Source organism: Nansenia antarctica, assembly GCF_963989245.1.
Source record: "Nansenia antarctica genome assembly, chromosome: 14".
In the NCBI taxonomy this organism is placed as follows: domain Eukaryota; kingdom Metazoa; phylum Chordata; class Actinopteri; order Argentiniformes; family Microstomatidae; genus Nansenia; species Nansenia antarctica.
The window spans coordinates 6,381,524-6,401,915 of record NC_137684.1 but is presented as its reverse complement, the minus strand read 5'-3'; the positions used below and the strand labels follow the sequence as shown (position 1 = coordinate 6,401,915).

At 44.4% G+C, this 20,392-nt stretch overlaps 1 protein-coding gene across 1 annotated transcript in view; it reads right to left on the bottom strand.

Moving 5' to 3' along the window:
* Window positions 1-2,532: 2,532 nt before the first annotated feature.
* osbpl5 (oxysterol binding protein-like 5) overlaps window positions 2,533-20,392 on the bottom strand; it is a 70,809-nt gene continuing 52,949 nt past the window's right edge. Inside the window, exons 9-22 of the mRNA XM_080545074.1 lie at window positions 18,969-19,179; window positions 18,566-18,750; window positions 18,235-18,316; window positions 16,538-16,636; window positions 16,050-16,146; window positions 12,706-12,804; window positions 11,115-11,212; window positions 7,841-7,930; window positions 6,903-7,039; window positions 6,596-6,775; window positions 6,121-6,250; window positions 3,885-3,999; window positions 3,388-3,490; window positions 2,533-2,703 (exon numbers count right to left, since the gene is read on the bottom strand). Coding sequence (XP_080401200.1) covers window positions 2,568-2,703; window positions 3,388-3,490; window positions 3,885-3,999; window positions 6,121-6,250; window positions 6,596-6,775; window positions 6,903-7,039; window positions 7,841-7,930; window positions 11,115-11,212; window positions 12,706-12,804; window positions 16,050-16,146; window positions 16,538-16,636; window positions 18,235-18,316; window positions 18,566-18,750; window positions 18,969-19,179 — 1,762 coding nt within the window. The 3' untranslated portion in view covers window positions 2,533-2,567. The remainder of the gene's footprint in view (window positions 2,704-3,387; window positions 3,491-3,884; window positions 4,000-6,120; window positions 6,251-6,595; window positions 6,776-6,902; window positions 7,040-7,840; window positions 7,931-11,114; window positions 11,213-12,705; window positions 12,805-16,049; window positions 16,147-16,537; window positions 16,637-18,234; window positions 18,317-18,565; window positions 18,751-18,968; window positions 19,180-20,392) is intronic.

Below are 20,392 nucleotides of genomic sequence, written 5' to 3'. Positions count from 1 at the left end.
TCCCCCTGCCCGAACTACCCACTGTACATACTTTGTGTTTTGTCCCCCGCCCCCACCTGTGGTGTATGTCCCCACCTGTCCTACCCGCTGTACATACCTTATGTTTTGTTGTATTGTTCTTCCCATGTTGGATGTATGTTTATCTTGTAGATAGTACTAGTTATTTGTCTGTATTATCTTGTAGATAGTACTAGTTTTTTTTTGTCTGTCTTACATGTAACGATGAATTGAGAATCAAGGACCCCAATTGAAATAAGCCAGTGGCTTTCTTGGGTTTTTATCCTAAGTTTTTTTATCAAAGTTAGTTGACCTTGTATGTAATATGTACTTTCATGTACCTACTTCTGCAAATCTTCTAATAAAGTTTTCAATCAATCAATTTCAATATCAAGGACGTCTCGTTGAGATTAAACGAACTCGCTTGTAGGTGAAGACTCTGTTAACTCAGTTCTGGAGGAGTTGACCGCCCTACACCAACCATAACCCAGTATGGAACAAGGACCAAGGTACGAACACAAACTTTTGATCGAAGACATATTTCTTTGTTGTTTAATTCTCATATGAATATCTGTGTAAATGGCAGTAGAGTAGAAAACAAAACCACAAATAATAAACAAACAAACAAAGAAAACAAACGTGAATCAAAGCATTCAAATAGTCGACTTCTTCCTGTGTGCTCGTCAATTCTCTCCCATTGGGTGGCTGGATGTGGGCTACACGTCTACATGAACCAATTAGAAACAAGAGTTTGGCTTTTCAACTTTGACCCTCGTGTTTGACCACCTGAGTGAAAACCCAAGCCAGTCACAGACCAGGTACTCCTTGGGTTATCCCCTCGGTGGAAAAGACACACACACACCCACCCCCCACACACCCCGCCACGCCACCACGGAGAATGAACACACACACCCTAGGGGAGAGAGCGATTGTCACCCCTCATATCCATCCTCAAAGCAGAGTGTGATTAGGAAATCAAGGTAAATCACCCAATAAATACATTCTGAATCTCATTAAGGGAAACACAGTGTGTGTGTGTGCTCCAGACAAATATATACATATCGATACATCGATCAACAAATAAAACTCATTTCTAAGTGTTTTACATCTAAAAACAGTTCATTCAAAATGGTGAGGACTGAAATACACATCTAACAACCCCTCCCCCCCGCGCCCCGTCCCAAGACTTCATTCTATCCCTTCTTAAGTCCCTCTCTTTTCTCTTCTTCTTTCTCCTCTTTCCTCGTTAATTTTCTCTCTCTCTCTGCCGCTGCCTATGTGTCCTATATGACTGATTGTACACACACTAGTGTCATGGTATAGTAGTGCTACAAACCCATTCCCTGATGCGTGACAGACACACACACAGACACACACACACGCACACAAACACACTTGTATGTTTTGGGGTTTTTCTACCCTGCCTCTCTCCATCTACCCTTGGTTTCTACACGTGTCAATATAAACACACACCCTTGTAAACAAGTACTCTGTCCTTCCGGATTATAAATACTGTTTTGGTAAAATCATCATTATTAAAAGATGAGAGAGACCGCATGTTTTGTTATGAATATACATCTATACAAAAAAAAAGACACAGAATTGCACTGTTGGAAGTTTCGTTGTTGTTTTTTTTTCTTTCTTTCTTTGTTTGTTGTCCTTCTGTCCTTCATTCATCAATGTCCCGTCGTGTCATGTTGTCATGACGACGTCACATTGTTCTCTTCTATTTGGCTTTAGCGTTAAGGCCCGACGTCTCGCGTGACAGGGGAGGAGGAAGAGTCCAAGCCGCAGTCTACCTGTGCCCATAGGGCCTACTGAAGGTACACACGCACACACACAAGCACACACACACACACACACACACACACGCACGCACACACACACACAGACAGTATTGCAGAAGGGGAGTATAAAACCGATGGAACATCTTCCTCTTAGCGAACCGGAACATTCCTAATCTCATTTGTCCTTTAAAAAAAAAAAAAAAAAAAAAACAGCAGTCCACGTTCTTTCATTCGTCTTTTCTTTTTAAAAACACCCTTTTAGTCCGTTCACTCTCTCATTCCTTTCATCTCCTTATTCTTTGATCTTCTTTGCGTCACTCTCTCTGTCTCTCTCCAAAGTGCGTGGGTGCCGTTGCTGTTTCAGTCTGGCTACACTAGAGGGCGCTCTGTGGTGGTGTGGTGAGTATGGCGTGGGTGGGTGGGTGGGTGACTGGAAGGGTGGGTGTTTGGATGGGTGGGTGGAAAGGGGTGGGTGTGGCTGTGTTTATTGCTATGGTGCCCGTGCCTCCCCATCCCCCCCCGCTCCCCATGAGTACAGGATGTAATATCGCCCCCTAGACGCTGATCTGTCTAACGTTGTTGTCCCCCCCCCCCCCCCCCCCCCCCAAGGTTCACAGGTCCGGAGGGGTTTGGTTCCTGCCTCTTCAAGGTTAAAGTCATGGTCTGGGGGTGGGGAGGGAGGAGGGAGGGAGGGGGGGTTGGGGAAGGGGGGGGCTGATCCTGGATCTGGAGCGTAGGTAGGGGCAGCCTCTCTTGGTAGGGGGTGTTGGGGGTACGGGGGGTTCAGGTGAAGACGTAGTTGAGGAGGAGCTGGGAGAGGAGGAGGACACACAGGATGAGGCAGTGGCGTCCTGTCAGCGTCACGTTGTCCTCCGCCTCCCGCCGCCGAGACATCTGACGACTCAACACTACCAGACTCCTACACAGAGAGAGAGGGAGGGGGGGAGGGAGGGAGGGAGAGGGAGAGGGAGGGAGGGAGGGAGAGGGAGAGAGAGAGATGAGAGGGAGAGGGAGAGAGAGAGGGAGGGAGGGAGAGGGAGGGGGAGAGAGAAAGAGGGAGAGAGAAAGAGGGAGAGAGAGGAAGGGGGAGAGGGGGAGGGAGAGAGAGAGAGAGAGAGAGAGGGAGAGACGATATCAATGCTGATGTCCCACTCATATTCATAGGCCGGCGTCTTCCATGGTAGCTTGCCGCCATTGTTGTGTGAATGTGTGTGTGAGGCCATTGTAAAGTGCTTTGGAATAAGGCTATAGAAGTGCAGTCCATTTACCATTTAGGGCATGTCAGCAGGGAATGGGCCGGATTCTAACCCATGCCGTCATGGGCATATGTGTGCACTGTAGACCGCGGTACTAGACCACTGGACCACCCCAGGCCACGATGGTGATTTTTAAACTGACAAACAAGCCAGTATCGTCTGTGTGTGTGTGTTATGTATGTGCTATGTGCTGTATCTGTGCGTGTGTATGTGTGTATATGCATGCATGTGTGAGTGTGTGTGTGTGTGTGTGTGTGTGTTTGCATGTATGTGCTATGTGCTTTATCTGTGTGTTTGTGTGTGTGTATGTGTGTATTTGCGTGCATGTGTGTGTGTGTGTGTCTCACCTCTGGATGTCCTGCTGGGTCTTCTGTATGGAGGAGATGGAGGCCTCTATCAGAGCCATGTCCTTCACCTCCTTGTTGCAGCGGCCGCACTGGCTCAGGAACCCTGGTCACATGACACATACCTCAACAACCTCCCACACCACTCACAAGGGACGTGTGTGTGTGTGTGTGGTCCTACCCTCATTGTCTGGGGACTTGTGTGTTGGTTCTGGTGTAGTATAGTGTGTGTGTGTGTGTGTGTCCTACCCTCGTTGTCAGAGGACTTGTGCGTGGGTTCAGGAGTGGTGCCTGTGTGTTTGTGTGTGTGTGTGTGTGTGTGTGTGTCGTACCCTCGTTGTCAGAGGACTCGTGCGTGGGTTCAGGAGTGGTGCCTGTGTGTGTGTGTGTGTTTGTGTGTGTGTGTGTGTGTGTGTCGTACCCTCGTTGTCAGAGGGCTTGTGCGTGGGTTCAGGAGTGGTGCCTGTGTGTGTGTGTGTGTGTGTGTGTGTGTGTCGTACCCTCGTTGTCAGAGGACTCGTGCGTGGGTTCAGGAGTGGTGCTGCTGCTCTCAGTGTTCTGGCTGCAGCTGGACGGCTGGCTGCTGCTCTTCCTGTGCTGCCCGTTCACCTGCGCCTGAGACAGGAGGAACACCTGCAGCTGTTACACACCTGCTGTCTACACACACACACGCCCTAAGATTCCCGTCTTGTGCCTTTTCACATGTCAATGGCGTCCCCGGGTTTGCACGAGCTACTTGAATCACGCATTCAACTGGATGCAGAACTGGATAGTAGGGCTGCAACGATTAGTCGACTAGTCACGACTAATCGATTACGAAAATTCGTCGACGTGAAATGTTGTTGTCGACTAATCGCATTAAAAAAATATATTTACAAAACGGGATTTTTTTTATTTTTATTATTATTATTTTTTTACGGGAGCCATGCAAGAATCAGCTGGGTAAGTTTTAGCTAACGTTGTTAGCCAACTGGCTAACGTTATATTGTTAGGGTCGTAATGTTTATGTTAGCTTTACTGTTACATGTTGGAAAACAACGTCTCATGGACAGGGCTGTACATGCTATGAGCGTTTGTGCTATTAATTTATTTGCCCTGTGGCACGCATGTGACAGACAGAGGCGCTTGTATGTAACGTTACGTAGCAGGGGTTTTCCATGTTGAAGCCAGGAGAACGCGAGATGAAATGAAGTGAGGGGTGGTCGCTATTAAAATACCAGGTAGTCATGGTGGATGATCATGAATGATGCTTGATAAGTGAATGCTATTTCAATTATGTTGAGTCCACCAGCGAGCTGTCTGTAAGATAAACAGCGCCAAGCGTAGCCTACTAACGTGAGCTGTCTGTAGTCTAGCCAGCAATGCTAGCTAGCCAGTCAACTAGCTCTGTGAGCAGCTGTAGCTTGGCGTAACGTTAGGTTAGATAGCTAGTTAAGCCGGATTTATGCTTCTGCGTCGCCATTTACGCGCAGCGAAAAGCCACACGACTAATCGCGACTAATCGAAAAAATAATCGACAGATTAGTCGACTACCAAAATAATCGTTAGTTGCAGCCCTACTGGATAGTAGTAGACGTGAATTCGAGACAGGCGCGTGAGACTGCCATATGAGAGGGAGAGCGGCAGTTGCTATAGCCTTTGTTCAGGCCAGTGATCATACCTCCGTTTTAGATGTATTTATCTTCCTATTTTTCACATTAATTTAACAGCGAGTTAACTCGTATTATGCTTACCATAACCAGGTTCGCTCACCAACTAAAGCACTTGATTACTGTTGATATAAACATAGTGTACTAACAGTATGATTACTGTTGATATAAACATAGTGTACTAACAGTGTGTTGATATAAACATAGTGTACTAACAATGTGTTGATATAAACATAGTATACTAACAGTATGGGAGAACTTGGTGATGGTAAGCATAATACGAGTTAACTCAATTAGACATATTGCTAGTAACAATAAACAGTGTTGTCGGCCTGAGTAAGCACAGTTGAAACGAGGAAGTGACTAGAAATGCCACTGGTGCGCACTGTGTAAACATATCACTGTGTTAACATATCACTGTGTTAACATATCACTGTTTAAACATATCACAAATGTGCATTTGATAAGTAACTAACTTACTAAGTAGCTACGTAAGTAAGCTAGCTAACTATGATTGGAAATGAAGTAGTATCCGGTTGTGGAATTATAATAGTAGCGATATTCAGGGTCTGGGGCAGTTCTTATGCGCTCTGCGCTGCAGGCTCACTCCCTGCTGGTGTGGGTGCTCCGTAATGTGTCTATCACAACATGTACATTTGATAAGTAAGTATGCTATGATTGGAAATTAAGTAGTATCCAGTTGTGGAATTATATTTAGCAGTACTTTGGCTGATGTGATGTGGGTTAACTAGCCAACTCTGTAACATTAGTGGAGCAGACCAAAAAACCAAGTGAGAAACTACTCGCTGTGATTGGTTTACTTGTTCCATGTGAAAACGTCTTGCGCCAGACATACGTAACCCTTTAAATGCTGGACCAGGCAATGTTCATGCTTTTGTTCACACCTAAGCCTTCCCTGTAAATTCCATGGAATCACACAAGGTCTTGACCAGGGCCAATTTCCCTTGAAATTCCTTTCACACATACCAGGTAAATTCCATGGAATGGAATGAGAAAGCTCTTATGTGTGAATGGGGCTTTAGACTGTGTGTGTGTGTGTGTGTGTGTGTGTGTGTGTGTCTCTAACCTTCTGCTGGGTGGCCCAGGCGTGGCTGTATGCCAGGCCGTTGTGCCTCCTCTGCGGCCTCTCCTTGGTCTGAATCACCCCGTCCTTCTCATACTGGGCCAGGCAGAACTCTGGGTCCCACGGCCGCGTGCTGCAGACCAGGACACTCATTAGTGTGTGTGTGTGTGTGTGTGTGTGTGTGTGTGTGCGCATGCATCCGTGTGTGTGTGTGTGTGTGCGCATGCATCCGTGTGTGAGTGTGTGTGTGCATGCATCCATGTGTGTGTGTGTGTGTGTGTGTGCGTGCATGCATGCATCTGTGTTTGTGTGTGTGTGCGTGCGTGCATCTATGTGTGCGCGCATGCATGTGTGTGCATGTGTGTGCATGTGCATGCGTGTGTGTGTGTGTGTGCATATGCCTCTATGTGTGGTGTGTGTGTGCGTGTGCATGCATCTATCTATGTGTGTGTGTGTGTGTGTGTGTGTGTAGACCTACTCCATGTGTCTGTAGCTCCACTCCAGGGTGTCGGGGTCCATGGTGAAGAGGCGGGGGGTGTAGGGCCGCTCCCCCCGCCCCCGGGCCTCCGTCCGCTGGGCCTCCTCCAGGACAAACTTCTCCTGGGTGGCCCGGTTCTGGTCCCGGTCCACGATCGCACTGGTCACGTGCTGCCACAGTCTGCAGAGACACACACACACACACACACACACACAGCTTAGCATTGTTTCTTACTATTGTATTTATATAATCGAACCCTATTGTGTGTGTGTGTGTGTGTGTGTGTGTGTGTCTCCCCCCCCCGTACCTTTCAGACTCAAACTGGCTCTGCTGGTCCAGTAGGACCACCTGTCTCTTGAGTCGGCTCCTGCGGACCTCTGGCCCGGGGTTCCACAGCACCTCCTGCTGCCCCGACCTCTTCTCCTGGATGAACACCTCGCCATCCTGACCACCACAACATCAACAACGTCAACCACAACACAGATGGCGTCAACACCGTGCTGTGTGTGATTCTACTTCTATTATAAACTGTTAGGCGTATGGTGGTAGGCTAAAACAACAAAAACAAACATTGAGTAACGGAGAGAGGGGATAAGAGAGAGAGAGAGAGAGAGTGAGGAGGAGGAGGACGGAGAGGAGGAGGAGGAGGACGGAGAGGAGAGGAGGAGAGAGAGGAGGAGGAGAGAGAGGAGGGAGAGGAGGAGTAGGAGGAGGAGGAGACAGGAGGAGAGAGACAGGAAGAGGAGGAGAGAGACAGGAGGAGAGAGGAGGAGGAGGAGGAGGAGAGAGACAGGAGAAGGAGGAGGAGGAGAGAGACAGGAGGAGAGAGACAGGAGGAGAGAGGAGGAGGAGGAGGAGAGAGACAGGAGGAGAGAGAGGAGGAGAGAGAGGAGGAGGAGAGAGACAGGATGAGAGAGAGGAGGAGAGAGGAGGAGGAGGAGGAGAGAGACAGGAGGAGAGAGAGGAGGAGAGAGAGGAGGAGGAGAGAGAGGAGGAGAGAGGAGGAGCAGAGAGAGGAGGAGGAGAGAGACAGGAGGAGAGAGACAGGAGGAGAGAGGAGGAGGAGGAGGAGAGAGACAGGAGGAGAGAGAGGAGGAGAGAGAGGAGGAGAGAGAGGAGGAGGAGGAGGAGGAGGAGGAGTAGGAGTAGTAGGAGGAGGAGAGAGGAGGACAGAGAGGAAGAGGAGGAGAGAGGAGGACAGAGAGGAAGAGGAGGAGAGACAGTGGTATTGGAGTGGACCCCTACCCAGTGTCCGTCCACGGTGGCCAGCAGCTCTTCTCCCTGGCGGATCTTTCCGGAGATCTGGTTCACACTGGAGGGGCCTCCCAGGAAGGGCTGAACACACACACACACACACACCATGGTTACACACACACACACACCATGGTTACACACACACACACCACGGTTACACACACAGACACCACGGTTACACACACAGACACCACGGTTACACACACAGACACCACGGTTACACACACACACACACACCATGGTTACACACACAGACACCATAAATGTGACTCCTTCTAGTGTTTTGGCCCGCATGTCGGCAACCAATCAAAATGTTCAGACTTTTATTTTGAAACACGGAACTACGTTTCAACGTTGATGAGAATCACAACACAGTGAACACACACTGGCTAGTCAAGCCAAACTACTGCGACGCAGGCTCACAAAACAAGCTGTGTTAGTTAGACTAGCGAGTGTATCGTACATTTATTTACATTTTTCAGAATAAAAGTCCAAACATTTAGTCGGTTGCCGACTTTCACCAGCTGCTGTCACATATACAGTAGGGCTGGGTATCGCCACTGAATTCCCAAAACGATTCGATTCCGATTCACAGCTCCAGATTCGATTCGATTCACGATTCGATTCGATTCACGATTCGATTCGATTCCGATTCGATCTAGTTACAATATACATTTTTTGCTTGAATATGAAAGAGATTCTCCGAACTAATGCTATAAATGGTTCAAGGAACCCTATAACATGTAGCATTGTTAAACATATCAATGAATTGACTCCAAAGCAGTTACATGAATGTACTTTTTATTTACATATGACTTTGCTTTTGTCCAGCTCATCTCTATCGTCACATTTTTAAAATCCAAAATGCACCCAGACATCTGACTTTAAGCCTGGTGGTGACTTGAGTGTCCCTGCCATCGCCATGTTTTTAGATTTTAGTGTTGAGACCTCACGTTGCGTGAGATATGATAAAGTATTGTAGCGCGAGATCTGGCCACGAGATCTCGTTGCGGGTTGAAGCTGCAAGCCCCCCCAAAAAAAAAAAAAAAAATCGATCTCGGGATTTATGAATCGATAAATCGCTCATTTAATGAAGATCGATTCAGAATCGGGAAATCGATTTTTTGAACCCAGCCCTAATATACAGACTACACCCATAGATAGAAACACTAGAGGTGTCACACTGGGTTTCCGTTAACCGGCAATTACCGGTCTTTGTCCGGTAAAATTTGGTGAAGTCCGACAAATTGAAAAGTCGTCGGACATATTGTCCGGTGAAAATAATTCCCTTTGAATACAATTCGCTAAAGCTGGCTGGGTGCGTTCGTAAACACGCTCTGGAAATCCGATCAGCACTCGCGGAACGCCTCTCGTCCAATCGAACGACTCGGTCGCTCTGTGACATCGAAGCCAGCGTGCGCTCCGGCGCTCTCAGAGCGTGTTTACGAACGCACCCCTAGAAGTTTCCAGCCAGCTAGCTGAAGCTGCTACACACACCAGAGCCATGGCGACCGAACGGCAAGTTAAACAACATACTATAAAAGTGACATTGTTTTACTCATTACTCATACGTTTGTTGTCATTCGGCGGTGCTAATAGTCGCTTTCTTTTTTAATTTATTTAATTTATTTTATTTTAGCAGTTTCCCCGAAAGTTAAGTGTTTGTTTTTATATCACTATTTGCACTTCTGGTTAGATGCTAAACTGCATTTTGTTGTCTGGTACTTGTACTCTGCAATGACAATAAAGTTGAATCTCACCTAATCTAATCTAATCTAATCTAAAATAATCTAAGATAATCCCATCACTATTACTCCCTATTTTCATCAGTGTTTCAATCCTTGAATCTGTGATGGAAATCAAGCAAAGCCACTTCAAGTCTCCCCACCACTGACAGCGCTGGGTGTGCCTTTCCTTACACTCTCGGTTATTCCCTGTGGATTTAAAAAACGGTGTTTTGGTTTCTATAATGTGGTCTATTCTCAGTGTTGACGAGCAGCTCAGGGGGCTTTGAGATGGCTAACAGCTAATTAAAGGAGTAATTCCACTCAAAAGGGTAGAAGTAAGATGACTGTCTGTCTGTCTGTCTGTCTGTCTATCTGTCTGTCTGTCTGTCTGTCTGTCTGTCTGTCTGTCTCTCTGTCAGTGTGCTGGACTACCTATGACTTCCATGGTACCTGGGAACGCGTTGTCGGAGAGAAACGCCCTCTGTACAAAGGACCTACTGACCAAAATCCCTGTTCCCCGTAGCCTACATGCTTGCACTGTTACTGTTCAATAAAATGTTATACATCTAGACATTGTGGTATTTCTTTATATACGTATCCCAGACTGCCTATCAATTGTTTCTCAATAAACAGTTATGTTCTTCCCATTGTCATACTCCCGAGATAAACGAAATGCCTTCCCAACCAGCGAGACTTATAGAAATGACGTTGTTTTATTGATTTTTAAAAAAAAAGGGTAAAACTGTAAAGAGAAAATAGAAAACTCACATTAATCCCAAACAATTGAACAAACTTCAGTTAACGTAATGTGGAGTCCGTTCATTGATCGATGCTGTCTGTTCAGTTCCCAGTGAGGCGCCCGTTCAGCGCTGGACCCGTTCAGCGCTGGATTTGACGCATGGCATAGCGCGCATGCGTCAAATCATGTTATATTATTATATATTATATAGCTCGCATCTAATCGTATCGGATGAGAAATAGACATTAAATGGCATATATAGGCCGCTACACAACAGTAATCACCGCGACAAACAGCTATATTAGATTTGGAGAAAAAAAATATATGATTTTGAAAAAAAAAAATATATATATATATTTTAATATGATGACCGGAATATATCACGTTTGTCCGGTAAATCGAATTCTTCCCGGACACGATGTCCGACGGCAAATTTTTCTAACGGAAACCCTGGTGTCACATAAGAAGTCCCACCCCCTGACCAGCCTGTGTGGTGCCCCTCATGCTCTCACAAATGCAATGAATGGTAGAGAGAGCAGGAGAACTACACTACCCAGGAGCCTACTCTACGCATCTCTATGACTACATCCCACCAGCCTAGATATGATAGGAGAATACAGCCACCATATCTACCTACAACTACACTAGACCCTGGGCGGTATTCCAAAAAACGTTGCTAAAGGAAAATCCAGGGTTATTTTTGAGAAGTCTTGCGAGAGCCACAATGGTGCTGTATGCTACTGAACAGGCCACAACAGCTTGACAGTATGACAGTATGACAGTTTGACAGTTGGCTTACCTTGAGTTTGAACTCCAGCTCGGCCACGTATTTGGTTTTCTCACACTCGATGGTGATCTTCCCCCCGAGCTCCAGGGTCATAGTGCCATAGAGGATACCTGCGGGAACACAAACAACCAACACGTTACACACACAGAAACAGACACTAACACTTTACACACACAGACACCAACATTTAGATTCAACAAACGCTACGTGGAGCAGATGGCTGAGGTGAGACGTTGAGACCCTGAGGAAGGCAGCTTCGTAATCGGGTCAAACACACGGAAACTCAACCTCAGTTCAACTCAAACTGTCCTTTGATCTTTCTTATCATGTGACAGACCGCAGCCAGGCCCAGACCAAGGCTAAATACGCTCTAATCTAATCATATTGAGATAGAGGCAGAAGGTGTGGAGAGACACTCAGACACAAGACTAACCCTGGAGTAATTTAGGGCTAAGTGCCTTACTACACACTAGTGGTGGTGTGGTGTTCCCAGGTGGGATTTGAAATCATGACCTTCTGATCACAAGTCCAACTCACTATCCACGAGGCCACCACGATCCTGTACAATACTGAACAAACAATGTGTGTTAACCAGGAGAGACCTGTCTCATGTGATGAGTCATTAAAGAACATTCAATAGGGGGTTGTTTTAGCATTGTAACTGCCAATGGCCCCTGGTCCTAGCATAGATGACATTTTCTTATGATGACTGATGAATAGATGATTCGCTTACTTAAACAAATGTATTTGTTGTAAGTCGCTTTGGATAAAGGCTCCAAATCTGCTAAATGTCCAAAATGTCAAACGTCAAATAAAACCAAGGCTAGGGCTCAGCACAGGACTAGTGATCGAGTGACTGGAACTAGAGTAGTGCACAGGGACACCCATGTGGGCTGCCATCTGCAACACACATCTCTTTTCTTTCTTTATTTCACCCTTATAACACTCTTCTCTCTCGATGTTACTGTGACCAATCTTCACTGGTAATAACATCATGGGATATCACTTGGGCAACCAAACCAGATGTGATGAAAGATCCGACAGAACCAACATTTTAGGAGGACAAGAGTGGTTCTAGTAGTAGTCATAGTAGTAGTCATAGTAGTAGTAGTAGTAGTAGTAGTAGTAGTAGTAGTAGTAGTAGTAGTAGTAGTAGTAGTAGTAGTAGTAGTAGTAGTAGTAGCAGCAGCAGTAGTAGTAGTAGTAGTAGTAGTAGTAGTAGTAGTAGTGGTAGTAGTGGTAGTGGTAGTAGTAGTAGTAGTAGTGGTAGTAGTAGTAGTAGTAGTAGTAGTAGTAGAAGTAGTAGTGGTAGTAGTAGTAGTAGTAGTAGTAGTAGTAGTGGTAGTAGTGGTAGTGATAGTGGTAGTAGTAGTAGTAGTGGTAGTAGTAGTAGTAGTAGTAGTAGTAGTAGTAGTAGTAGTAGTAGTAGTAGTAGTAATAGTAGTAGTAGTAGTAGTAGTAGTAGTAATAGTAATAGTAATAGTAAGAGTAAGAGTAAGAGTAAGAGTAAGAGTAAGAGTAAGAGTAAGAGTAAGAGTAAGAGTAAGAGTAAGAGTAGGAGCAGGAGGAGTAGCACCAGTAGCACCAGTAGCAGTAACATTACCTTTACAGTGAGCGTAGGGCATGGTGATGACGTACTCCTCATCCCTGCCCAGGAACAGCAGCCTGGCCTTCCCTTCCAATATGGCGGACAGAGAGTTACCTGGGGAGGATACAGTCATTATCTATGAGGACATACAGTCATTATCTATGAGGACATACAGTCATTATCTATGAGGACATACAGTCATTATCTATGAGGACATACAGTCATTATCTAGGACATACAGTCATTATCTATGAGGACATACAGTCATTATCTAGGACATACAGTCATTATCTATGAGGACATACAGTCATTATCTATGAGGACAGTCATTATCTATGAGGACATATAGTCATTATCTATGAGGACATACAGTCGTTATCTATGAGGACATATAGTCATTATCTATGAGGACATATAGTCATTATCTATGAGGACATATAGTCATTATCTATGAGGACATACAGTCATTATCTATGGGGACATACAGTCAGTATCTATGAGGACATATAGTCATTATCTATGAGGACATACAGTCATTATCTATGAGGACATACAGTCATTATCTATGAGGACATATAGTCATTATCTATGAGGACATATAGTCATTATCTATGAGGACATACAGTCATTATCTATGAGGACATATAGTCATTATCTATGAGGACATACAGTCATTATCTATGAGGACATAGTCATTATCTATGAGGACATATAGTCATTATCTATGAGGACATATAGTATTATCTATGAGGACATATAGTCATTATCTATGAGGACATACAGTCATTATCTATGAGGACATATAATATTATCTATGAGGACATACAGTCATTATCTATGAGGACATACAGTCATTATCTATGAGGACATATAGTCATTATCTATGAGGACATACAGTCATTATCTATGAGGACATATAGTCATTATCTATGAGGACATATAGTCATTATCTATGAGGACCAGTGATGCCGGTAACGCGTTACTAAGTAACGCGTTACTCTAATCTGAATACTTTTCCCAGTAACGAGTATTCTAACGCGATACTATTTCCAAATCAGTAATCGGATTAAAGTTACTTATTCAAGTGGCTGTGCGTTACTATTGCGTTACTACCTCATAACTTAGGCTAAATGCAGTATTTCTTTGTAATGTTCGATAGTAAACAAACATTTCTCGCGTCTTGGGGAGTGACGTCAGTGCTCACGTTTTCAACACGAGGTTACTATGGAAGGCCATGCCCGCAAAAAACGGCTCTCGACTATCGCGAGATTGCAGCAGAATCGCTCACGTGTATCACCACGCTGATTGCACAGTGTAAACAGAAGCGTAGCCTACACAATGGAGCGAGAACAGAGATATGCGTTAAATAGCTGGAAATATAAGGATTATTTTGAGTTTGTGTCAGCAAAGGATGACAAGAACATAAATGTTGATCATTGATAAACTCAGACTCACCCAGTTTAGGATTAGGATTATATTAGGATCATATCTGAATGGTCAGGGTAGGTTTTAGGTTTTGTGAAACCACTCCTTGCTAGTTACTGTTAAATAAAGATTATATTTATTTTATTGTTTTAAAACAAGTATTTATGTTGGGTGAGGCAAAGAAAGACTCTTTATTTTGTTGTTTTAAGTTATTGTTTAAAGTTTAATTATGTAATTTAAGTTACTGTTAAAATAAAGTGAGTTTTGGCAAAACCAGTTTTCATTTTTATGTTGCGGGGGGGGGGGTCGGGTGCCTAGGCAGCTGCCAATAGTAACTAAAAAAGTAACTAGTAATCTAACTTAGTTACTTTTAAAATCAAGTAATCAGTAAAGTAACTAGATTACTTTTTAAAGGAGTAATCAGTAATCAGTAATCAGAATACTTTTTCAAAGTAACTGTGGCAACACTGATGAGGACATATAGTCATTATCTATGAGGACATATATGTGGTGGCCTGGGAAAACCCGTCGGATGTCGTTTGTGGCAAAGAGCAAAAATAGATGAAAATCGCGATTTTGGTGATTTTGATATTATGTGGTATTCTAGTACTTTGAACTCCATACTACATTATGGTGAATAAACATTTTAAGAAAACAAAAGAGAAAGTACTTGTTTTTATGTTTTTGTGGCGGGTAGTTTGCTAGGAAACAAGGAAGACAAACGAGACCGGCCGATCTGCATAGGCTCCTCCCCCGACCCGGAGGAGAAAGGGGTCGGGGGCAGCATTTCTTACCTTTCACTTTTTTTGACATGATACATTAAAATGCTCATAACTTTTTAAAATAAAGGGCTATCTCAGCCATTCAACCAGTTATGAATAGCTGAGAACTTCTAATTTATGGAAATATAAAAAATGAAAATGTCAAAATGCCACCATGTGAAGGGTTTTCCCAGGCCACCACACATATAGTCATTATCTATGAGGACATATAGTCATTATCTATGAGGACATATAGTCATTATCTATGGGGACATATAGTCATTATCTATGAGGACATATAGTCATTATCTATGAGGACATATAGTCATTATCTATGAGGACATATAGTCATTATCTATGAGGACATACAGTCATTATCTATGAGGACATATAGTATTATCTATGAGGACATAGTCATTATCTATGAGGACATATAGTCATTATCTGTGAGGACATATAGTCATTATCTATGAGGACATACCGTCATTATCTATGAGGACATATAGTCATTATCTATGAGGACATACAGTCATTATCTATGAGGACATATAGTCATTATCTATGAGGACATATAGTCATTATCTATGAGGACATACAGTCATTATCTATGAGGACATACAGTCATTATCTATGAGGACATACAGTCATTATCTATGAGGACATACAGTCATTATCTATGAGGACATATAGTCATTATCTATGAGGACATATAGTCATTATCTATGAGGACATATAGTCATTATCTATGAGGACATACAGTCATTATCTATGAGGACATATAGTATTATCTATGGGGACATACAGTCATTATCTATGGGGACATATAGTCATTATCTATGAGGACATATAGTATTATCTATGCGGACATATAGTCATTATCTATGGGGACATATAGTCATTATCTATGAGGACATATAGTCATTATATATGAGGACATATAGTCATTATCTATGAGGACATATAGTCATTATCTATGAGGGGGACACTATCACAATCTAGGCTCAACTCCAGAAACATATCAGGTGAAGACATTGAAGACACAGTCTAGATTAGTACACAATGACACATAATGACATTGACGCATATTATCTCTCACATGATACAGATAGTATATGGAAGAAAAAAGCCTGAAATCTAGGCCATGTATGCGGTGTCCTTATAGAGCTGGTGTACCGTAGAACTTGGACTTGGCCAGGATGCTGCCACTGATGCAGAAGCCGTCCTTCTTGTTGCAGATGTAGAAGGCAGAGATGGGCGGGTGGTGAGACACCTGAGAGGGAGGGGGAGAGGAGCGTTAATGGAGGACAGTGGTGAGTCAGAGTGTGAGGACGGGTCTGTGTTTAAGGTACAAACACCTTCTCCAAGGGCTGGTTTCATGGACGCAGATTAAGCCTAATCCTGGACTAAAGCCTCAGTGGAGATTTGATTGTGATTTAATTCTGGCCTAGGCTTAAGCCTTGTCTATGAAACCGGGCCGAAGTGTGTGTATCAAAGCATTAACGTAGGGGTAAGTGGTTGATATGGGCAACGCTGTTGGGATTTTATGAGGGTTCACAGACAGACAGGTACATAGGGTCAATGACACCTGCTCTGGTCTGAGAGTCTGAGTGTGTGTGTGCGTGTGTGTGTGTGTGTGTGTGTGTGTGTGTGTGTGTTCTCACCTGCTCTGCGATGTAGAAGGTACAGCTGTCTGTCTGTGGGTTGAGCCAGCAGCAGCGGAAGGTCTCCCCTAGGATAGGGTTGTACGGCTTCTTCAGACCCTACAACACACACACACAGGATACTGTAATACACACACATACACACACAGGATACTGTAATACACACACATACACACACAGGATACTGTAATACACACACATACACACACAGGATACTGTAATCAGGGTTCCTACACGTTTCAACACATCAAATTTAAGACCTTTTAGATTTTTGGGATAGAATTTTAGACCTATTCGCGACACCATATGATAGCTTTTTGTCATCCTCGAGGTGATGAAATGAGGGATTTCACTGCCATACAGACAAAAAAGGAAGCGAATTGGCATTTTTTGAGTTCCAGCTTGTTTAATTTCCGCGTAATAGATGTGGACAGACTGATGTCCTTGCAGGATCTCATTTTTAAGACCTACCACCTCATTTTTTGACCGTATAACTGAAATGTGAGACCTTTTTAGGCCTTATAAATTGGAATGCTGGATTTTAGACTTTAAGGCTTTTTAAGACCAACCCTGTGTAATACACACACAGGATGCTGTAATAAACACACACACACACACACAGGATGCTGTAATAAACACACACACACACACACAGGATGCTGTAATAAACACACACACACACACACACACAGGATGCTGTAATAAACACACACACACACACACACAGGATACTGTAATAAACACACACACACACACACAGGATACTGTAATAAACACACACACACAGGATACTGTAATAAACACACACACACACACACACACAGGATACTGTAATAAACACACACACACACAGGATGCTGTAATAAACACACACACACACAGGATACTGTAATAAACACACACACACACACACACACAGCTGACTGTTAACCTCCAAACACACAGGTGCAGGTGTGCCCCCCCACCCTGGGTGCCAGACAGAGGAACCTGCTGAACCTGCCCTGCTGAGGCTCGGTGGCAGTTGGTGTGTTTTGTTTGTTTCCTGTGTTTCTCCCCAGGTGATTGTCCTTCCTCCCTGCCTGTCGCCATGGTGACGGCCTGAGTGAGCACACCTGTGCTCAATCGCTCAATCTAATCGAATTGACTTTACATTGCTTATTAATATTCATTCACTTTCTCCTAGTTTATAGAAAGTCGTTTTTAGTTAAAGAGTTTCACGGAAACCTGTTTATTTTTTGCCAGTTATGCAATAAATCTTGTTTTATTTCTATATTCTCCTGTCACCTCTTGTTCTTATCCCCCGGTTCTATTTTATTGTTACTCCCCTCATCCCCGGGTAATATTTGGGGACGTAACACCTGAACTCAAACTTAACTCAAGAGATACCAACCTTAACTCAACTATTAGAGAACAACGTTGCCCAAACTGTCAACATACTAGAGGGCCAAGGACTTCATTCTCTAAAAAATGGCTAAATTATGATTATGATTTCATCTTTTTTTTAGCCAATCAAAGTGTTGTTGCTAGGTAAACACCACATAGAAAACAGTCTAGGTGGCGAGTGTTCCGGAACGCTTTGGCATTTGGTGAGTTGATGCTATGCTAACGCCCCCCAGCCCAACCTGCTATGAGAGAGGGCTACAGGGCTCACTACAGGATGAAGTACTACACAACCACCCCTCAGAGGAGATGGTTACCTTGGGCTTCTTGTAGAAGCCAGACAGGTACCAGCGCAGGACCTGCTTGATCCGACTGTATGGACTCTCCTCCAACACGGCCCTGGGGGAGGGAGGGAGGGAGGGAGGGGGGCATTAGTTTGGCATTATTAGTTCTGCTACTAATAGTGCTAAGGTAAAATTAATCATGTAGTACAGGTAATAGTGATAGTAATAGTAACAGTGATAGTAATAGTGTAATAATAGTGTAGTAATAGTAGTATTAATAGTAATAGTGTCGTAATAGTAATAGTAGTAGTAATAATGGAGTAATAACAGTGTAGTAACAGTGTAATAACAGTGTAGTACTGACTCAGACAGCAGGTTGGCGTGGTAGTAGTAGTCAGACAGCTTGTCCAGGAAGGAGCGGGGCTCCAGGATGAAGGTGGGCAGCACCACCTTGGACAGGTCCATGCCGGGCCGCAGCTGCTTCAGCAGGGTCCAGATCAGACCCTTGTTCTCCTCCGACACCGTCTCCACCTGGGAGGCCTCCCCAGCCTGGGGGGGGGGGGGGGGCAGGGGGGTAGTTAGGGCCTCACATACACTACAGCTGAGTCATCTTGGGGCTAGGGTCTCACACATGGTCTGCTAAGGCTGGACACGGGTTAAGCTTAGTCCTAGACTGAATCACACTTTCAATGGGGGATCACACACACACACACACACACACACACACACTTCTTCCTCTGGGGTTTTTCGCGGCCGCGGTGTCTCACCTCAGCCATCTCCTCCTGACTCTGCTCCACGTAGGCGGTGGCCTGGAGCCCCGGGGAGAGCTCGTCTGATTGGTCCATGTCGCTCCCCTCCGTCAGCCGCCCGCCGTTGTCGTTGGCGACGGCGTCCCAGTCCTCGTGGGCCTCGTGCTCCGACTTCTCCGAGTAGCGGTCATTCTCCATGTGATGGTTCTCCAGCAGCGACGCATTCAACCTGACCCAGGAGGAACACACACACACACACACACACACACACACACACACACACACACAGAAGGGTTAAAGAGATGCTGCAGAGATGCAATGTTTTGTCTGTAATTATTTCCATCAAATGTCGTCGTAAGTGTTCATTGTACGGTTCATGATACAATATTCATCTTTTCTTTATTATTATCCTACCACCATTTAAAAAAAAATATGATATATTTTAAAATCTCATTAGATCACACAATCCTCAGGTTAAGGCCCTCGAAGTTTAGCAACATTCGCTTTTTTCTCATGGGAGTGGGTCAGGTCTGTCAGGTCATTTCGATCTATTTCTGGATTTCTCTAATGTGACACACACGTAAACGACTCATCATTGGCCAGTCAGAATACAGTCCTAGAAAACCCTTTATTTTACAGTCTAGTATTAACCAAGTACATAGAAAGGTACTAGGTAAATGTGTTATTAGTCACGCTTGCTGTTTAATTTAAAGCCCGATTTCCCCCCTTTCGACCAAGGACAGCAAACACCTGATTATCGGATGGCTCTAACGATTATGCTACCAGATTATACTGTGGTGTGAGGTGTGTTAAGAGTTCATTTCTCCCGACAATGTGCCCGGAAAATGGTCGGTGCCGACGATCGTAAATATTAAACGTGTTCAATATTTACGATCAAAAGTCCTCTTGTGTGTGGGCAAAACTGACAACTCGCGAGTCCGATTGTGACGTGGAATGGAATGTAGCCAATCAAGAAGCGAGCTGACTGACGCGACTTCTTCTTTTTGTTCTTCTGCACTTTATTTGCCCTGTCGCACATGGCTGCCTCGTACAGGTCAGTCAGGGTACTACTACCCTGATCACATGAGATTTCTGGCTTGGGGGACGAGACTCCAGACCGTCGTAGGACAGATCTTTATGTATGTGGTGTGCAGTATTGGGAATACCGGAGCACACCACACACAATATGATAAAAACTGTTCAATCCATGATTTTTTATCTTCATGTGTGGGTGTGGGGTCTCTCTCAGATAAAAAATCTGTTAAGATTTAGAAAATCTTTGTGTGTACCAGGCTTTAGATTCACTGACTCAAGTACCACTAAGTAGTAAGTACCATTTAATATCAGGTTCTGTCCTTACCAAGAAGGTACCATAAGTACCCCTTGTTACCAAAGAGCTTGTTAGTAATAACACTCTGGGGCCAACCACTACCTTCACAGAG